This window comes from Harpegnathos saltator, unplaced genomic scaffold, assembly GCF_003227715.2.
Source record: "Harpegnathos saltator strain DR-91 unplaced genomic scaffold, Hsal_v8.6 scaffold694, whole genome shotgun sequence".
NCBI lineage: Eukaryota > Metazoa > Arthropoda > Insecta > Hymenoptera > Formicidae > Harpegnathos > Harpegnathos saltator.
The window spans coordinates 327,026-344,812 of NW_020230531.1; the positions used below are offsets into that span (position 1 = coordinate 327,026).

Here is a 17,787-nt window from a genome sequence, read left to right on the forward strand (position 1 = left end):
AAAACAAGCACCGTGTGCCGCTGGTTTAAGGCTCACCAACTTAATAACAGAAACCAAAGCTTCCAAAGCCGATTTCGGAACAGGACTGCAATCGAATTCGCCATTAAGTTCAATGTGAATCAGACGTTAGTAGATTCCAGTGGCGGATTGTAAATGCAAATGGCTGTCGCGATCATGTAGGCTTTCGTTCCCGCGTGTCCAAGTCGAATGACCGTAAGATCGTCGAATACGATTGGTATGTAGTGACCAATATCGGCGTATAAACATAAGAAAATATTGTTTACGCGCATATCGTTAAAATTAATATAAAGCGGATTGGTCTATACGGGAAATATTACTTGCGGCGAGAGACCTCGCGGCAAAGCTCATCCGGTAACCGCGTCGAGGCGAGCAAACTTGTGGAATTCGTGATGAATCGATAGTTAGGTGATTCTGCAGCGAAAAATACGGAGAAAATTCATTGTCGCCACGCAGATGGTTGCCACACTATTCTCGACAATCGTCACCGGAAAATTTCTATATATCGACTGGCAGGTAAACAACGATTTATATTTGACACCATATCTACCGCATGCTGCTTATCGAGACATGTTTCTATTCAAAAGATCGTTATCAAATAGGTTGTAGATTGAAATAATCAACAGCGCTGTAATTAATAATAAATATTTTGTTATATATCTAAGTGGAAGAAATGATTACATAGGATATATCTCGTTCCACATATTAGTCCTTACGCATGGTCCTTTTGTTATAAAGTTCTTACAAAATACATATTTTAAGATACATACGCATTTTACATACATGAATTTTAAATACATCAGACACACAATATTTTCTTATAATCTGTCTTGTTAATATAATCAATATCAGGCATGTTGGAAAAGCACATGTTCATTATTACATGTTATGTTTGATATTTTTTTGTTTATAGGCGCATCTATATACATATATAGTTAATAGACACTAAAGAAAATTTTAATAATACCAAGATGCCTGCGGTCAGTGTTTGCGATCCTATTACGGCTAGACTCCATCGTACTTTGGACAGCAGTCCGTCTAAAGTAACAGATGATCTGTCAATTGATTTAGTCAATGGCACTTCTCGTATTTTGCAAACAGAAGTTCAATATAAAGAAGCTAATGATTATCAAACATCAATTTTGGATCAACTGAAAGCTAAGTGCATTGTACTTAGTTTACCTTCCTCTGAAAACATAGAAGAGAACAAAGTCAAGGATAATGCAAATTATAAAAAGAAAAGTGATGTGAATAAAGGACCTGTTTTACCAGAACCAGCCATCACTTTATATTCTCCAAAAAAAGTACATTTGGGATGGAAAGCCACATTTCCAGTTGGAGCGGGCATGCTTAATATAGGGAATACATGTTATCTGAATAGTACTCTTCAGGCATTGTTTCATGTCCCAGCTCTTGTCAACTGGTTGTTATCTGATCCACATCACAATTCCAAATATGAACAAAGTGGTAAGAACATTTGTCCGCATTACTTGTTATTTCTTTTGTTTATATATATCTCTAAAGTATCATATATAATTGTGCATAGTATGGTGTTTTGATAATAGGCTAGTTTTAGATGGCAGTACAGAATGCCTTACGTGTGCAGTGGCCAAAACTTTACAGTTTAGTCATTTGAAGTCTGGAGGTGCAATCAAGCCATTTCATATATACAATAAGCTAAAATGTACGTAAAATGTGTTCCCCTCTTTTTCTTTTTACTTTTTACTATCTTCTACCACACGTGCATATATTGCGCGCAAAAATATTACTGTATATATGATAATTTTAGCCATTTGCCGAACTATGATGCATGGGCAGCAAGAAGATGCTCATGAATTTTTACGTTATTTATTGGAGGGAATGGAACGTGCATATTTGACTAGGCATAAAGCGACTAAATTAGATAGCTATTCTAAGGAAACGACACCAATTAACCAAATATTCGGTGGTTATATACGTACTGAAGTAAAGTGCCTGCAGTGTCAACATGTATCTACCACATTTCAACACTTTCAGGTAAGTAGTAGAAACTTACACGGTGGAATTCTGTGATTCTAAGCATGTAATTTATATATATATATATATACATATAAAAAAAAAGATAAAATCCATACACACAAGAAGATTATTTTGAACAGAGTAATTTTAACAGGACTTGCTTGTGGATATACGTAAAGCAAATACATTGGACGAAGCACTAAATGGTTACTTCAGTAGAGAACAATTGGATAACAATGATTACAAGTGCGAAGCCTGTAAAAGAAGAGTTCCTGCTACCAAACAATTTACACTAGAACGCCCGCCGAAAGTGTTGTGTGTACAATTGAAGCGATTTAGCGTTGGAGGAGGAAAGATATCCAGACACATCGGTTTTAAACAGACTATAGATATGAGCCGATACTTGTGGAGAGAACCGGGCGAGTCTCCTAAGCAGCTCACGTATAAACTTATGTCCGTGGTGACACACATGGGTCCTTCCGTGAATTGCGGCCACTATACAGCGATCGCGCAAGTGTCGAGCGGTCAATATTATACCTTCGATGATGCCTGCGTTCGTCCGATAAGCCTTAATAACGTATTAAGTACAAACGCATACATTATGATTTTTGAAATGAATAGCTCTAGCCAGAATCAACAGACTGCCAAAGTAAATGGCACGACATCCGCGAAGAGCGTGTCGACTCCGCTACCTAGTTCTACGAATAAATCTGTCGTATCGAAAGCATCCACATCTGCCGGATGTTCCGCAAACGGATCATTGAGCGATTTATCAAGCGGCAATGATAATTCGGATAACACATTAATCGGCCCGCAGTTGCCGACGCAAAGAAGCGTAGAATTGAATCTTCCTACACCGCAGAAGTGCACCGACAGTGCCGCGAGCACGCAATCGTCACAAAAGACGCAGGATAAATCACAGCCGAGATTGGTTATGCACATAAAGAACGGAAAAGTTTTAAATGGGAACAGTTTGGTGCCCTACGACGGTTCCAGCGAGGAAGAGGACACTTGTCCCTTTGGAACTACGAAGAATCAAACGTCGAGTACCGTATCCCGAGTTGACTCTACAAACACTACAAACGGTATGCCAAAATGTTCCGTTTCGAAAGACGCGTCGAAGCTGGCCGTCAATTGTAAAGAGACACAGAAGGCCAACGCTAAGACCAACTCCTCCAATAGCATACCGACCACGACGCAGACTACGATTGTACAATACGCGAAAACGCAAGGTGCGTCTAACAATAATAGCCGAATAAGCTTGTCGAAGCATCAGAATGGGAGAACGGAGACGAATAGCCAAACGGAACGTGATCAAGATACGTGGCATCAGTATGTCAAAACTAAGAATGTAGAGGAGGAGAAGGTGCCTACAAAAGCCAGTAGCGTCATTAAGGGTTGGCAAATTTCTAAGGATACTCCCTCTCCGGCATCCACTGGGACGCCCAATGGGTGGTCGGTTACTGATAACAAGTACGTGTTCGTCTCGTGTATCTATGCGATTTTATTATGACACTGTACATAATGACGCGATAATAGAGAAACAGTTTATACTATCAATTAAAGTATTATAGATTAATAGAATAATAAAATTCTCTATTGTATGTATCATTCAGAGAAGATCTTAAATCAAATCAAAGTACCACGACACCGAGTGCTGCAGCAGTACGAGATTTTAATGGCACCAATCGTTCGGACACTGTTTCCCATTTACAGAAAATGTCGTATCGAGGATACGGCAGTTCCTCAGGTAAATAATATATATTACAAGAATCAGCTTATTTCCAGATGGTGTGTCGGCTTTTCTTCTCTCTTTTCTTCCTTTACACGTAAGCCACGAGTGGTGTGAAAATGAGCTCTTATTAAATTTTGGAGAAGTAAAACTTGTTCTGAACCCTTGTTTCCTGTGTTTCTTTGGTTTGCAGTGTTCAATTGGAACGGCAATAGAACGCAACTCGACCGGGAGGCTGATAACGATAGACGCGAAGAACGCAAACGACATTTCAACGCGGACGACGAAGAGATGGACAGAGGTCGAGTAAAGAAAGTCAAGGACCGTCGATACGAGGATAGAGCTGGTATGAGCTACAATTCATTCCAAGAGTACCAGAACAGCAAACCTTGGAATCGACCCGTTAGTAATTATCATCGAAGACATTATTATAACACTTCCTACAGACGTTCGCGTCATGGGAATAGCTATAGGTCCCAGCATTATAGATATCACAATCACTCCCGTGTCTGGCGTGAAAGACTGAACGGGTGAAAGACCAAACGGAAGGATGTTAGGGACTATATCAATGATTCGAATGAATCCATTCGTATAGACTGCATCAGTTCTCACTTGCTGCATAGATACGTCATTTCTCAATACGGTTTGGAAGTCAGGACCTGTGTCAGGGGGGGGGGAAGGGACCTATGAGGTTTCAATAGTTAATACGCACGTTTATTAATATCAATGATTTATTCGCAATTATTCGCGGAATCATTGTTATCACTGTCCTGTCTCTGTTATATAAGTTTGGTATCTACGTTGTAAAAAAGAAAAATGACCCGTGGGGGATATAAGTATTACAAATTATACCAGTTTGTGTTCGACGTGAGTTATCTCGTAGAAATTCTTTTCTGATCACGATATGACAGGAACTAATTAGTTTTAAGAGGCACATATTTGCTACTAAACTCTCACTAGACCCTCGAAAAATAAAGTTATAACTTGATAATTATCGTGCTTATAATTTTATGTTATTTAATACACTTTTCGAAACGTTGAATATTATCGACATGATTAATTTTTAAGACGTCTGAAATTATGGAAAAATTTACTTATGACATATTGATTTAAATTTCAAATTACTTTTATTGAAGACGTTGAATTAGAAATTATTTGTTATATCATTGCTTATCTAAAGTACGATGTACATATGATATTACATTGTATATATGTGTGTGTGTGTGTGTGTGTGCGTGTGTGTACACATATACGTAGGTAGGTATACATGCATATGCACACACATATATATGTATATATGTGTGTGCATGTATGTACACACACACACACACACACACACACACACACACACACACACACACACACATATGTACATATATTTATACACAGCATAATTTCTTATTATACATTATTCCTCTTATAAACAGTGACAAAGTAGTATAAGAAAGTTCTATCAATAACATGCTAATGAACAATTTTTGTTGCAATGTCAAAAAGAAGATTAATAAAGCGTTTTCGTATTAAATTTATGGGTCCGTGAAATTTAAGTCTCATAGCGAGCGAAAGTTTATTACAGTTTTCAGTATTATACAGCTTTGAGAGATACTTAGGATGCTCATAATCCGTCCCACCCTTTTCTCGGCAAAGGTACTCTCTTCCCCCGATTGGAAATGACATTACGGACGATAATTATTCTACGCAGTGACTAGCTACGGCAGTTGATTTTTAGGAAAATGTAATTTGTTATGCATTTCAAGATGAGGTGCGAGAGCATAGCAACCGATATGTTCGATGGCGTTTACGCTACTTTCTTTCACTATATAAATTATAATCGATAGTACGTCCCTGTCGATAAATGCAAGTTTAAACATGATTTTTAGATGTTTCTACTGCGATTGAGATAAGTTGTCTATAATGATATAAATAACCATTTAATTATAATAATTAATATTAATAGTAATATAAAAAAAAATATATATATATAATATTGTATATTACTTATGATAATAAGAACATAGGGCTTTTAACATTAAGAAATTACTATTAACAGTTAAAATCACAAAAGCCATAAGTTAATTTTTTAAGCGACATGTGGGAGAGTCAATTCTCAATTATCACAAATCCTACGATACCTCATTACATCATTATCCGAATAAGACGTTATAGCCGAACACAACAAACGATACATCAATGAAACATAGCATTCAATATATTAATGAAATTAAATATGCGGTATTATAGAATGATCTATACTACACAAGCAAGCTGATGCCAGAATATGTACATGTTTCAAGAAAACAATAATGTCGTTTATATTATATGCGCCATAACATCAATAAAGAAACAACTGAATGTATCTATTCCTTGGAAAAAAAAAAAAAGGAGACTACCACAAACTGGATAATAATACGAGTTGGCCATGGAAATGCCTTTTGTTTAACGGTCAATATGACAAAAGAAAACATAATAGTAACTATATAGTAACTCTTACAAAAGTAGTGTTATGGCGATGAACGTTACTCCGATCCGTAAACTCGTGCAAATTCTCGAGAAAAACGTAAGTTGATGTTGTATAAACATTGAAATCCCACACCTTATTATCCATTAATTAATTATCGTTCAAATGATATGTCACTCTTTGGCGTATTTTACACAGGTGAGCACACTCAAGGCGGAAAGTTGTAGTTCGGACATCGATCTTAAATTCCGCGATAAACTCGAATGGTTTGGTAAAGTGTCGAGTAGTCTGACGGATAAACTTCAGTCATTGCTGTATTTGTCTGAGAATTACAGTTTCGTGAACAATGATCTTAAGCAGTTTGTAAACGGGATTGTCAATCTGTGGATCTCTGTTAATAAGCAGGTAAAGCTTCTCTATATTTTACTTTTGGCAATAACGGTCTTTTATATCGTCTCTGCTATATATATATATATATATATAATAAGGAATTTTCTAATTGATTGTTACATATAGGTATTTACATTGATATATTAATTATATAGGTGTGTGAGAAATGTTCCAAGATTCGAATGGCTAGTCACACATTATCAGGAGTACCGTTATCGTTGCTCATTGAAAAGATAAAGAAAGAAAGTTCTCGGACGAAAGAATTGTTAGATACTCGTGAGGATGCATATACCAGTCGTGAATATACCGAGTGTTGCGCTCTACTCGATGAAATCGAAGATTTATTGAGCAATCTAAAACGATGCGATCATAAGGCACGTATCTACGTAAATACTGCTTTCAAAGTCGCACATTGTAAGGACGATTCGCGCAAGATAGAAACGCCCGTCGATAAAAAGAATCTTCTCAACAAGTCAAATTATATAATCAATCTTCTCGATTTGCAGTTACAACATTATTTAGCCATGTCCAAGTTGATTCCGTTCCTCGTTAAGCTAGAAGCGACTGTAAACGAATATGCTTCTACCATCGAAGTGCCGCTAATGAATAGAGCCGAATGTACAGAATTGGATGTTTTCACAATCGTTGCGAAACTTCTCACTGGTGAATTATTAGATGACGAACCTATGAATCCATATCACGTGCTAGCGGATAACGCACCCAAGAAACCGGTTTTCATCGTTAAAATCAAACGCAGAATAGATGTTCCGTCGATATCTGTCGTTGAAACAGTGACGTAAAAACACCATCGATGGATCGATTTTGTGTCCTGTATGAAGGTCGTTACCGACCTTCAGTTCAGTTGGAAGAATAACGATCTCGTAAACAATATAATAAATATTTATATTTGTATCTCTCGTAATTAACTCGTAATTAACTCGTGTATTTGGCGACGTGTCCTAAACATTAGCGAACGTCGAACAAATAAAATCTCAAGGAATGGAGAAGAGCTTAATATATATCTCTTAGTACTATACAATATCGCAGACAAAACGATCATAGTGCCAAGATCCGACGTAGTAGCTCGTATAATAGTATTATACATTTATTTCGGTATATCCTCTTTAGAACATTTTACGTACCGTTTCGCAAACGTAATCGTCAATTTCGATATTCGATATTCAAAGACTAGATTAAAAGATGCCCTCAAGATCAGGAGTGGGACAGAGCGGCGCCAATCTTAGCGTGAGGTCTTGGTGACGTAGAAATTCTGGCGGAAGAAGAACTTTCTTTCTCTGAAAGGAGAATGAAAATTAATGAAATGACACATGAACATTCTCTACACAGGTATAAGGGGCATGAGAGAAAGGAAGGAAGGAAGGAAGGAAGAAAGAAAGAAAGAAAGAAAGAAAGGAAGAATTCTCCGATATACAATTGGGATGCAGAAGAGAAGAAGTACAGCTGTTATAACTAACCGGCGGAGGTTGAACGGCGTGTGTGATATCGGTAGCGACAGGTGCCCAACCTTTTGTATTCAGACATTTGTAACACGACTTGGGTTCACCCAGACACGTCGAGTGATATCCATGACCGCAGCCGAACACTACTACGTAATCGGAACAATTCGATAATGCTTGTCTACATATCGGGCACGTTACGGAAACGTTTCCACATGCTCTGCCAGCGTCCCTAGACAATGAAATGATATGATATTGTCTATAAATAAAGAGAAGGTACTCTCTCTCTCTCTCTCTCTCGCGTGAGTACGTACAAGTACATTCTTATAAATTCCCATATTTATATAGTACCTCAGGGACTTCTCTAGAGCCTTGTGCAACTCCAAGCTCACTAATCGTGCGGTGGTTTCGACCAGGGTCTGCTCGTATCGCGACTGAGTGAGAACTCCGGATAACAGCTGTCGTATATCACCCATTGTCCCGCTCGTTGCTAATGGATTCCTCAGAATCTGCTCCAATATATTCGATAGAATCGAAGTGCCGCTCAACGACTCTAGGATTAATCTCAACAGCTTTCCGCTTAGTTTGTCCGCCTGTTGTTTATTGTTCTCGGAATGCGAACGAAATACCGCTTCCACGAGTGGCATCCAGTCCAAATTTCCCGCTGATCTTCGGCATATGCCCGCGAGCTGCGCGGCGGCACGCACAGCTTCGCTCTCCGAAGCCTTATTATGTCGATAGAGCTCCAGGTGATTCTCAAATTCCTTCAGCAAGAGATTAAATGCGTCTTGGTAGTTGCCCAGCTTCTCCAACATCACCGCCTCCGCGTCTTTGCAGTTCCACTTTTGAACGATCTTCAACGCTTCGTCCAATCTACAACCGTGCGGCCCATGTATGTGAGCCACCACGTGTTCCGGCTTCAACTCGCACATCAATGCCAGGTATCTCTCCAAGTGTTCGGTTGACAATTCCAAAGAGACATCCTCTTCTTTGTACTGCGCGATTTGATACAACGCTCCTAGCAAATTGTACTCCAGACTTAAATTATTGCCGAGATTTTGCAGTATCGCATTGATCTTGCTCTGCAATCGAGTCGCGACGGTCGTGGCGAACTGATTCGCATTGATCGTCACGAGAGTCGGGGCGTGAGCCGACACAACTTGATCCAACGACGCGGCCGGCAGATGTTCGAGCCAGGGCCATATATCGTGATGCCTGGACGATTCTAAAATCATACATTTACACACTGCTACCCAGTCTTCTCTCGCGCTGTACAGTAACTCCGCGACTCTTATACTGCAACACGAAGTAATCGAAGTGATGATGTGTAATGCGATAATATGAGACGTGATCGGCTATGAAGAGTGTCATGAAATAAATAAGCATACTTACAAACCCGCTCTATTCGCTAAATTCAGCAAAGTGTTGTCGGAGATATTGCACAGTTTCTTAGAATGCAGTAATCCCAGTACAGCATTTTCTCTCTCGGTCTTAAAATCCTTCAACATTTCTACGTGCATGTCGATGCACAATATATCTATCATTTTATTCAATATATTAGACTCCAACGTGACGGTACTCTCGGACGCTTCGTTCGCCACAAACATAAGAACCATAAACTGTTGCTCCAGCGTGATGTAATCAGTGCTTTTCGGGCTAAGCGGCGTATTCGGCATAACGATACTCAACAAGATATCTATGAGCCTCTGCCTGTGTCGGAGACCCATCTCGGAAGTAAATTCTGGCTCCTGAAAGGCAATGGCTATCACATCGAGAAAGCCCTTCGCGTCAAATTGCAGCAGCGTCCTCAGGTATGGGTACTGTCTCTCTGTGTCGTTTGCTAAACTGGAATGTTGAGAGAGCAAAGCTCTCAGTATGTCCGCTTTCGCTTTCTGCGGCATACCCTCGGGAAGCTCGTCTTTGGGGAATCCGCGGCCAGCGAGGCAACAACTGGTATAAACCAAAATGGCGTTCCCAAGTTTTATGCTATCTCGGGAAAGAGCGGTTGTTGCGTCATACAGCAAGTTCTGAAGTACCGGCACCAACTGATGAATCGGCGCGGTAAAGTCGCCAAGCGCCGTTGTCTGAAGATGAATTAGTGCTTCCCAGAGCCCTCGTTGACGACAGATTGTAGTTACCTATAAACGAATATGCACACATTATCGACTTTAAAACTTCGTTCATTTGCTCACATTGGAATACATGGAATACATGTATTAGCTTCAAGTAAACGTAACGTTTTACTCGCCTGATGAATGTCTAAGCAATCTACGTTAAGCAGAACTACGATCGCTTCCAACGAGTCTACTTTGTTCTCCTGATCGTACAGGCTAACTAATTGTTGAGCGATCAACGGTGGTAATCTAGACTGTAGGCTTCCGTCTAACAGAGGGGCTTCGAGGGCGTGCAAGTAACTTGTCTTTAACCCTTCTGACTCGAACACAATGTCCCACAATTTTCCAAACAACAAATCCAAGTTTTCCAGTTGAATACAGTAGTCGACGCAGGTGAGCACTATCATGTCGTAGTCCATATTTTCGTCCATTAAACACTGATTTAATTCATCCATATATTGAATCAGAACTTGACAGACTTTATCGCGCGCAATTTGTTTGCGACGTTGCTTAGAACCTCGAAGACCAATCACCGCCTTGCCTTTGTCTTGATAAAACGAGAGGCCCAACGCTAACGCTTCAGGGTAACGCTTCTAAAGGGCAAACAGAACAGTTTATTCTAAATTTAAAATGCTTGCCATTACTTTAAACCGACCTGCATGATCAAATGCTGTATCCTTTCGGTCCATGTTCTTATGCAAATCGCGTGCAAACTTTTGGTACCTAATAATAATAGCTGTGTGCCAAATACTACCATGGTATTGTAGCATGCTCGTTCGCCAGCTAATGCCATTGCCTGTATAAAAAGGTGTTGTGTGTGTATGTGTGTATATATATATATAATATAATTTGCACATGATACGCTGTAAGTGTGTGAAACAATGAGGAATATTTTGCTTGTTCTTCTCTCATATTATCTCTCAAGTTACCTTAGAAACATTCCCACCAGTGGATAGTCCTTTAAAATGACTAGAGGCATAAGAAATACCGACGCGGCTCATATCCAACGTTTCCAGATTATCCTGCGCTCTTACATCTAACAAATGCAGCTTCTCTTGCGTGTCCAGCACTATGAGAGATCTTGGATTTAACCATCTCAAATTACTTATCGTATACGGTAATGTCATCCGTCGAAGAGGAGATAACTTGACACGCGAGCCTACCTCGGTGTACACCTTATTGAGAAACATTTTGTTTTCTTAATTTCATCTTAATAAAGCGACCAAATAATATCATTAAATCAGACAAGTACTTGGTAAAAATGCACCACGTTGTCTCTTGCAAGCGCCAATACAGGATCGATTACGCGAGATCCATCCGCTGTTTGTATCACAACTAGCTGCCAAGATAGTTGTGGAGGTGCTGTTGCAGCACCGCATAACGGATGACTCAGTACTACTCGCATTCGCGGTCTTATGCAAACTACAATTACCTACAAAACAAGACCAGCTAAATAACACACATATTCGATATTAGCACTCGAATTTATTGTGACGAACAACCTTCGATAATGTTGCCATTGCTACCAATGTGTAATTTTTCAACGGATGCGACGGTAGATGATTCAACAATAAAGGTTCCAGCGTGCACACTTCACCTTTAGAGCCACTAAACAAACATCTACTTTCGCAACCTCTTACACCCATGACCCTAGTGAAATTTAATTCAAACACTGATCCACCGCTATCACTGCATAAAGCTATTTTTGGCGAATCTGTAAACTAAAACGGCTGATTTGAAACTGTAAATTGAATAACTAAGTTTCAAATATAATGTAATAAGGTGCACATATTGTTGCATATCCTCATATTGAAAAACTAACAACAGAATATACCTTAACATGTAACACAGCAGTATCAAATGGATGTACATCAGTGAGAACTCTTAAAACCTTCCCATTACTGCTATCTAACATCAGAATTTGTCCTCTGACAAAACCAGCCAGTACTCTGCTGCCTTCATGATTGAAACAAAGAGCAGAAACAGAACCTTGATGTCTTGCTTCTTGATCACACCATCTCAATGTTTGTGATGAATCAAACCCAAGTATTAAACCATGGCTAGTACCAATTACTAACATATTTCCACTAGCTGCAACCGCACTGGCTAAGCCAGCATTGACTCTTTCCTATATTTTAAATCATATCATCTTGGTTTTGTTTCATGAGATACATTTAAGTATTAAATATATATATATAAATACTTTGAAATTTATAATACATACCTTCCTCTGAAAAATTTATATATAATATATTCTGTATAATAGAGATGGAACAATTACTTACATTAGCCGATACAATTTGTGATGATATTCCTTTTAATATAACATGCCTTAAAATAACACCTGAAAATGTCTTTTGCGTGCCTCTGGAGGATTTATTCAATGAATTCAGAGACAGATGACTGCCAATGCTTGTCGTTTCACTACTACCGAGTCTTTCTCCCACTGGTATGCCAATATCATCATCTGTTTCTGATAATGACTCGTAATCAGGTTCCATCAATATACTTTCTAAAGTGGGTAATTCCTCCACTATTGGTATAGCATACTCTGTATTATCTAACTAGAATAAATGATAATTACGTGTGACCATTAGGCTTGCAATAATTTTAAGTCATACTGATATTACAATGAAATAACGAAAACTATAACAATTAGTGACGTGACGAGAGACAATAATGCAAAGGATAGTAATTGCTCGATTCATTTACTAAGATTATAATTATAGTTTTATAGCATGAGATAATTTATATCATACAGATAACCACTATTATAATATGAGTACCTCCTCAATATCTAAATTAATAGCTTCTGTAACGAGGGATTCTTCGGCGTTACTGTCAGATGCAAATCCATTCTCGGCCATTTTATATTATCTCAATCTCGATAGTGCTCATGTACATAAATATTTGACAATTATTTGACACTTTTGTTTTCATTCTACATATTAGCGAAGTTATCCGCGGACGACATTGCGTAGAACCCATTTATGTCCCAGTATGGCCAATATCAGGCATGTTATACACATGTTTCCTTATTGGGTTTTCTTATCCAATAGAATTAAATATCAACTAGAGAAAACAGATGCGAAAACCTGTGACTGACAAACTTCTCATCAGTTCTCCAACCAAACATACCCGTCATCAGACGATGCAAATTCATTGGTGTGTCACATTTAGCCATATGATCCCGATATATACAGCAGTCTAGGAGACAGCGTGAAGTCTGTGGAGAAGATAGAATGATTTATCAGTGAATTATCTGTGTTATCAGAAGAAGGCGAGGATAGCTTCTAAGAGAAGACATAGAGAAATTGCACGAACACGACAGAATTTGTTTCTATCACTAAAGACTTCACAAATTGTAAAGATATAAATACGGGGACAAGGTTTGATACGTTTGACAATATTTTAAGCACTATTACTACCTGTAAAAGATTTTCCTATTTGCTACACATACGAGATAAAGATAAATTTGTTATTATTATTATAATTTACAGGCGACAGCGAGAACTTTTACTTGTCTTTGAATCAAATACTATTAGTTCCATAAATTTTACAAATTTTACAACATTCTATACTTAAAAGTCGAATGATGAATCGCTTGCCTGATGCAAATTGCATAGTGATATGAAATCTATAAACGGTTCTTCATTCTTTCGGATTAAATTTAGCTGTCTGGTAATTTATAAAGAAAATTTGAATCAAGAGCTGCAGATTACCTTAAAATGCAATAAAATGATAAAAAAAAATATGTGTTAATATCCTATAAAGTCAATTGCCTATTTTAATATTATTAATTCATTGTTTACAACAATTCATTGACAAGATATATGAAAGTCGGTTGTCAGACAAATTTTAATGCTGCATTTGTTTCTATTTTTCAGATTAAAATGGTGAAACTATATGCACTAACAATTTTATACAAGAATCCTACATCAGTGACACAACTGGCAGCTGCTTATGATGTAGAATCATTTCCATTCTTTCAGAAGAACAGTATTAAGGAATTCATGGGCTTTGTCAGTAAGACTATTGTAGAAAGAACACAGACAAGCGCCAGGCAAAGTGTCAAGGAAGGAGGTAATTGTTACAACAATATCTTTGGTTCCAAGTTTTTTGATATTACAGACAACCCAATTTTTTTGATAACATGTTTCTACTTGTTTCTACTTACGCATTGATTTTTTTTGTAGAATACATGTGTCATGTGTACGTACGTGCCGATAATTTAGCTGCAGTACTTATCTCGGATCATGAATATCCCAGGAGAGTTGCTCATACATTGCTTTCAAAAGTAATGGATGACTTTGCAACGAAACACCTGCCATCGACGTGGTCCACACTGAGGGAGGTCACATCTGATTTTCGGCAGATTAATACGTACCTAGCCAAGTATCAGAATCCGATTGAGGCGGATGCACTCACCAAGATGCAGAATGATCTGGATGAGACAAAAATTATTTTGGTAAGAGCCGATTTACTTTTCTTTTTCTAATAACGGGCGATTCGTTTAATTTCCGAAGTATGTTAACTTTATCAGATGATGTCTGTACGAATATTTAGAATTCTGTGATACATTTTACCAGCACAATACGTTAGAGGCGGCGCTCCAGAGGGGCGAAAAGTTGGACGATCTGGTCGCCAAGTCGGAGGGACTCAGCATTCAGTCGAAGGCGTTTTACAAAACCGCGCGGAAAACTAATTCTTGCTGTAGTTTAGCCCCTTAGAACGTTAATTCGTTTCTTTGCGCTTTACAGGCGCTCGGACGCTTCAATATTTTACGATAAATGTGGCTTTGTAATCTAAACCGAAATGTTATTTATGATTCACGGGAAGGCCGAAAGATCGTAAGAAAGATAGAAGAGTTTAACGAACGAGAGAGAGACGTAATATAGCATACGTCGCTTAATCGAGCGTATTAAGGTTTTCGGAGTCTCCTCATTGCAAGTTATATTGAATTATAAGATCAGAAAGGAGCGATGGCATGCGAGAAGAACTTTGTTTCGATGTATAATGTGAAGAGAAGGAAGATCGTGTAACTTCTCGCTTTTAGCTTCTAAGCGGGAGCCTTGTCTTCTTTTCAATTCCCGATGTATTGAGGGGCAAATAACAAACTGCCGATTCCTCCAAACTAAGTGGAATTTTTTATATGGATGTTACGCGCCCGTGAAATTCGTCTACTGCGAGAAACGGTCCTAAGTAATTGCGTTTACACACGAGAGTGATCTTCTTGCGAGAAGATACGGAATGTGATGGAATTTACGTAAGATAAAAGAAAATTCGAGTATCGAACAATGTCAAATGTCGCCTTAAACACATTCCGAATGTATGTGTACCCTTTTTACGTGTGAAAAGAATGCGATTGCAATTGTGCCGATGCAATATGATAAGATAATTTAAATATTGTCGATTGGACGATCGATAACTGTGTCTGCTCGAGTGATTAGTTTCTATTTCATCTAGCATGATTAGTATCAAGTAATCAAAAAATCTGGGTGAATTTCACGATGTGCAGTTGACCTTTTGTGTTTGATAAACGAATAACACTTTTGTAATCACTCTATAATAATTTTACATTTGTAATCTCGCAATTTTGCTACTATCGTTACATTGAAAAGTCATCCGTATGTTGTATGTATATGGGAGAAACATTGCACATATAGTTCCAAAGATAAGTTTGTTCAACTAATTTATCTGACATAATTGAAAGGCAAAAAGAGAATTCTTATCCTTATTATATAGATTACTGTATACTATTAGAGAGATCATAAATATAAAAAAAAAAGTGAATATTATCGATGTCTATTACGTTACATATTACATCAAATTAATCAATATAGACAAGCTTGTGATTATTTGTCGTCTGAATTTCAACGTCGAAGACTTCGATGATGTGTCTTAATGATAAAAAAGAAAAAAATGTTACACACGAGGAAGTTAAAGACTATTACATTTTCGGACAAAAGAGGAAAACTGGCCGATGAAAATTCGCGGATGCGGATCTTAGTATACAGTAGATAGAAAAGATATAATTGATATCTAACAATATTTAACAAATAACAATAAGCTGAGATCCACGTTTTAGGATCCTATCGATCCGTTTGTTCTTTGCGAAAAAAATGATATATTCTGTGTATAATATTTAAGTGACAATTGTAATCTTTGTATTATGTATGTTGACAAATGTCACGCGTGAGCCAGTAAATATATTAATATATTTTCAAATCACGTTAATGTTATTATATATGAAATATTTCATAATAAAATCATATTTTTTTTATGTAATTTATTGTTAGCAATGCAGCAAGAAATTTTTTGCTAGACGGTAATGTTTACTTTCGATTGTTGCGATTTTCATCGCTATATATTTAACACATGGCACTGATAAGGCGTTGTTAACGAATAGACGAAAATCTAATAGACAAATGTTCGTCGTGTTATCTTCGGTCGATATTGTCATGACTCTTGAATTACTTCCAAGCCGAGGCCCCTTTGCAAATACGAAAATTTATGCTACAGACATTTACGAAAATGCTGACAATCTTTTGCATCACCTCGATGTTGATACTTTCCGATATCTTTTTCCCATTACTCCATGTATGTTACCAGCAGAGAGGAACGTCGAGAGCGACCAACACGGTGTTTTCGACGACACCGACTTTCCGCACTGGGGAAGGGCGCCGTCTGTATCCATTTTAAGAGGGGAACTACGATGCTACATCCACTTTCAGGTTTCGGCGGTAAAACCTGTATGTGGTGGCAGTCCGTGCTACATCCATTTTTAGGCGGTTTATGTCCGTGCTACAACCATAATAGCATATTTGACAAGCACAGTCTCGCACATTGTTACGCGTTTATAACATGAATTAACATGTTAACATGTGCAAAAAAAAAGAATTGACATTGTGTATGATTAATATCATGAAGATCATACGAAGTGTCCGGTAATTAGCTGCCAACCCGAAGTGTGAGGGTAGATTGGGGGGTAGATTGGGTTGAGACAAACATAAAAGTTCCATACCATTTTGCGAGATTCGCAATAATTATCGAGTTATTAATGACAGGAGTAAAAGCGCACCGACATAAATGATTCGAAAAGCGTTGCAGCTGCTCGGGGCAGCGATCATGATGAATCTTTTCCCCAGCGTGAACTAATAAAAAGTGAAAGACTTCTGTGAATCAGTGAAAAATGAAAAATTTTATATGAATTTGTGAAAATCGAAACATTTCACACGACAATTGAGTCGTTCAACATGGCAGTTGCGCGTTCTGGATAATTCAATGAATACCAAAGAAATCAAAATGATCAAAATAATAATGTCCGTGTAGTCCGAAGGATATTACGTGACACGCAAAATCCGTTTGATATAATATCCAAAGAAAATGTTTCAAAATATGTATGTACAGGTAATATAAACCTTATGCACCGACGAGATATACTACAAAGACTGATGGTCTTACGCGATTTAGCGTACCAGAGAAATTACCCTGCTGAGGCACCCGGGCGAAAGAGACCGTCTCGCAATTAGCGCAGTAAAATTTAATGGGAACCAACACTTTTCAATCCTTTTCTTCGGATCAAAAAGATTTAGAATTCAGACATATTCAAAATGTCGA

At 38.0% G+C, this 17,787-nt stretch overlaps 4 protein-coding genes across 8 annotated transcripts; 3 read left to right on the top strand and 1 right to left on the bottom strand.

The window, feature by feature from the left end:
* The first annotated feature begins 145 nt into the window (after positions 1 to 145).
* scny (ubiquitin specific peptidase 36) lies at positions 146 to 6,129 on the top strand. 3 transcript variants are annotated; one of them, XM_011153716.3, is made up of 8 exons: positions 146 to 534; positions 932 to 1,485; positions 1,589 to 1,702; positions 1,808 to 2,034; positions 2,171 to 3,489; positions 3,633 to 3,766; positions 3,942 to 4,150; positions 5,990 to 6,129. In XM_011153716.3, exons 2-8 carry the CDS (start codon positions 990 to 992, stop codon positions 6,050 to 6,052), a joined length of 2,562 nt encoding a protein of 853 aa, XP_011152018.1. In that variant the 5' UTR covers positions 146 to 534; positions 932 to 989; the 3' UTR covers positions 6,053 to 6,129. The 3 variants fall into 3 exon arrangements, with proteins under 3 accessions (XP_011152018.1, XP_011152016.1, XP_011152017.1); XM_011153714.3 differs by lacking the exon at positions 5,990 to 6,129 and having other exon boundaries at positions 3,942 to 5,046; XM_011153715.3 differs by lacking the exon at positions 5,990 to 6,129 and having other exon boundaries at positions 1,595 to 1,702; positions 3,942 to 5,046.
* Positions 6,117 to 7,406, top strand: LOC105190789 (uncharacterized). Its single transcript, XM_011153718.3, has 4 exons — positions 6,117 to 6,305; positions 6,405 to 6,611; positions 6,752 to 6,970; positions 7,103 to 7,406. Exons 1-4 carry the CDS (start codon positions 6,252 to 6,254, stop codon positions 7,394 to 7,396), a joined length of 774 nt encoding a protein of 257 aa, XP_011152020.1. The 5' UTR covers positions 6,117 to 6,251; the 3' UTR covers positions 7,397 to 7,406.
* Positions 7,400 to 13,159, bottom strand: Vps8 (vacuolar protein sorting 8). 2 transcript variants are annotated; one of them, XM_011153719.3, is made up of 12 exons: positions 12,954 to 13,159; positions 12,453 to 12,731; positions 12,002 to 12,295; positions 11,670 to 11,888; positions 11,420 to 11,599; positions 11,097 to 11,342; positions 10,823 to 10,963; positions 10,302 to 10,760; positions 9,446 to 10,191; positions 8,405 to 9,349; positions 8,072 to 8,285; positions 7,400 to 7,891 (listed from the first exon to the last, which is right to left on the bottom strand). In XM_011153719.3, the coding sequence occupies exons 1-12, from the start codon at positions 13,032 to 13,034 to the stop codon at positions 7,790 to 7,792; spliced, it is 3,906 nt and encodes a 1,301-aa protein (XP_011152021.1). In that variant the 5' UTR covers positions 13,035 to 13,159; the 3' UTR covers positions 7,400 to 7,789. The 2 variants fall into 2 exon arrangements, with proteins under 2 accessions (XP_011152021.1, XP_019700475.1); XM_019844916.2 differs by having other exon boundaries at positions 12,453 to 12,727; positions 12,954 to 13,032.
* Positions 13,160 to 13,334: 175 nt separating this feature from the next.
* Ykt6 (YKT6 v-SNARE homolog) lies at positions 13,335 to 16,392 on the top strand. 2 transcript variants are annotated; one of them, XM_011153713.3, is made up of 4 exons: positions 13,335 to 13,556; positions 14,055 to 14,250; positions 14,364 to 14,635; positions 14,734 to 16,392. In XM_011153713.3, exons 2-4 carry the CDS (start codon positions 14,061 to 14,063, stop codon positions 14,767 to 14,769), a joined length of 498 nt encoding a protein of 165 aa, XP_011152015.1. In that variant the 5' UTR covers positions 13,335 to 13,556; positions 14,055 to 14,060; the 3' UTR covers positions 14,770 to 16,392. The 2 variants fall into 2 exon arrangements, with proteins under 2 accessions (XP_011152015.1, XP_011152014.1); XM_011153712.3 differs by having other exon boundaries at positions 13,341 to 13,556; positions 14,757 to 16,392.
* The last annotated feature ends 1,395 nt before the right edge of the window (positions 16,393 to 17,787 follow it).

Excerpts from the sequence above, each read along its gene's own strand:
- Ykt6 (XM_011153712.3), top strand. The coding sequence starts at position 14,061 with ATGGTGAAACTATATGCACTAACAATTTTATACAAGAATCCTACATCA. Across the intron at positions 14,251-14,363 it reads GCAAAGTGTCAAGGAAGGAG|AATACATGTGTCATGTGTAC; the intron begins GTAATTGTTACA and ends TTTTTTTTGTAG. Across the intron at positions 14,636-14,756 it reads ATGAGACAAAAATTATTTTG|CACAATACGTTAGAGGCGGC; the intron begins GTAAGAGCCGAT and ends ACATTTTACCAG.
- LOC105190789 (XM_011153718.3), top strand. The coding sequence starts at position 6,252 with ATGGCGATGAACGTTACTCCGATCCGTAAACTCGTGCAAATTCTCGAG. Across the intron at positions 6,306-6,404 it reads TGCAAATTCTCGAGAAAAAC|GTGAGCACACTCAAGGCGGA; the intron begins GTAAGTTGATGT and ends TATTTTACACAG. Across the intron at positions 6,612-6,751 it reads GGATCTCTGTTAATAAGCAG|GTGTGTGAGAAATGTTCCAA; the intron begins GTAAAGCTTCTC and ends TTAATTATATAG.
- Vps8 (XM_011153719.3), bottom strand. The coding sequence starts at position 13,034 with ATGGCCGAGAATGGATTTGCATCTGACAGTAACGCCGAAGAATCCCTC. Across the intron at positions 12,296-12,452 it reads CACAAATTGTATCGGCTAAT|GAAAGAGTCAATGCTGGCTT; the intron begins GTAAGTAATTGT and ends TTTAAAATATAG. Across the intron at positions 10,192-10,301 it reads ATTGCTTAGACATTCATCAG|GTAACTACAATCTGTCGTCA; the intron begins GCGAGTAAAACG and ends ATTCGTTTATAG.
- scny (XM_011153714.3), top strand. The coding sequence starts at position 990 with ATGCCTGCGGTCAGTGTTTGCGATCCTATTACGGCTAGACTCCATCGT. Across the intron at positions 1,703-1,807 it reads TATATACAATAAGCTAAAAT|CCATTTGCCGAACTATGATG; the intron begins GTACGTAAAATG and ends TGATAATTTTAG. Across the intron at positions 3,767-3,941 it reads AGGATACGGCAGTTCCTCAG|TGTTCAATTGGAACGGCAAT; the intron begins GTAAATAATATA and ends TTTGGTTTGCAG.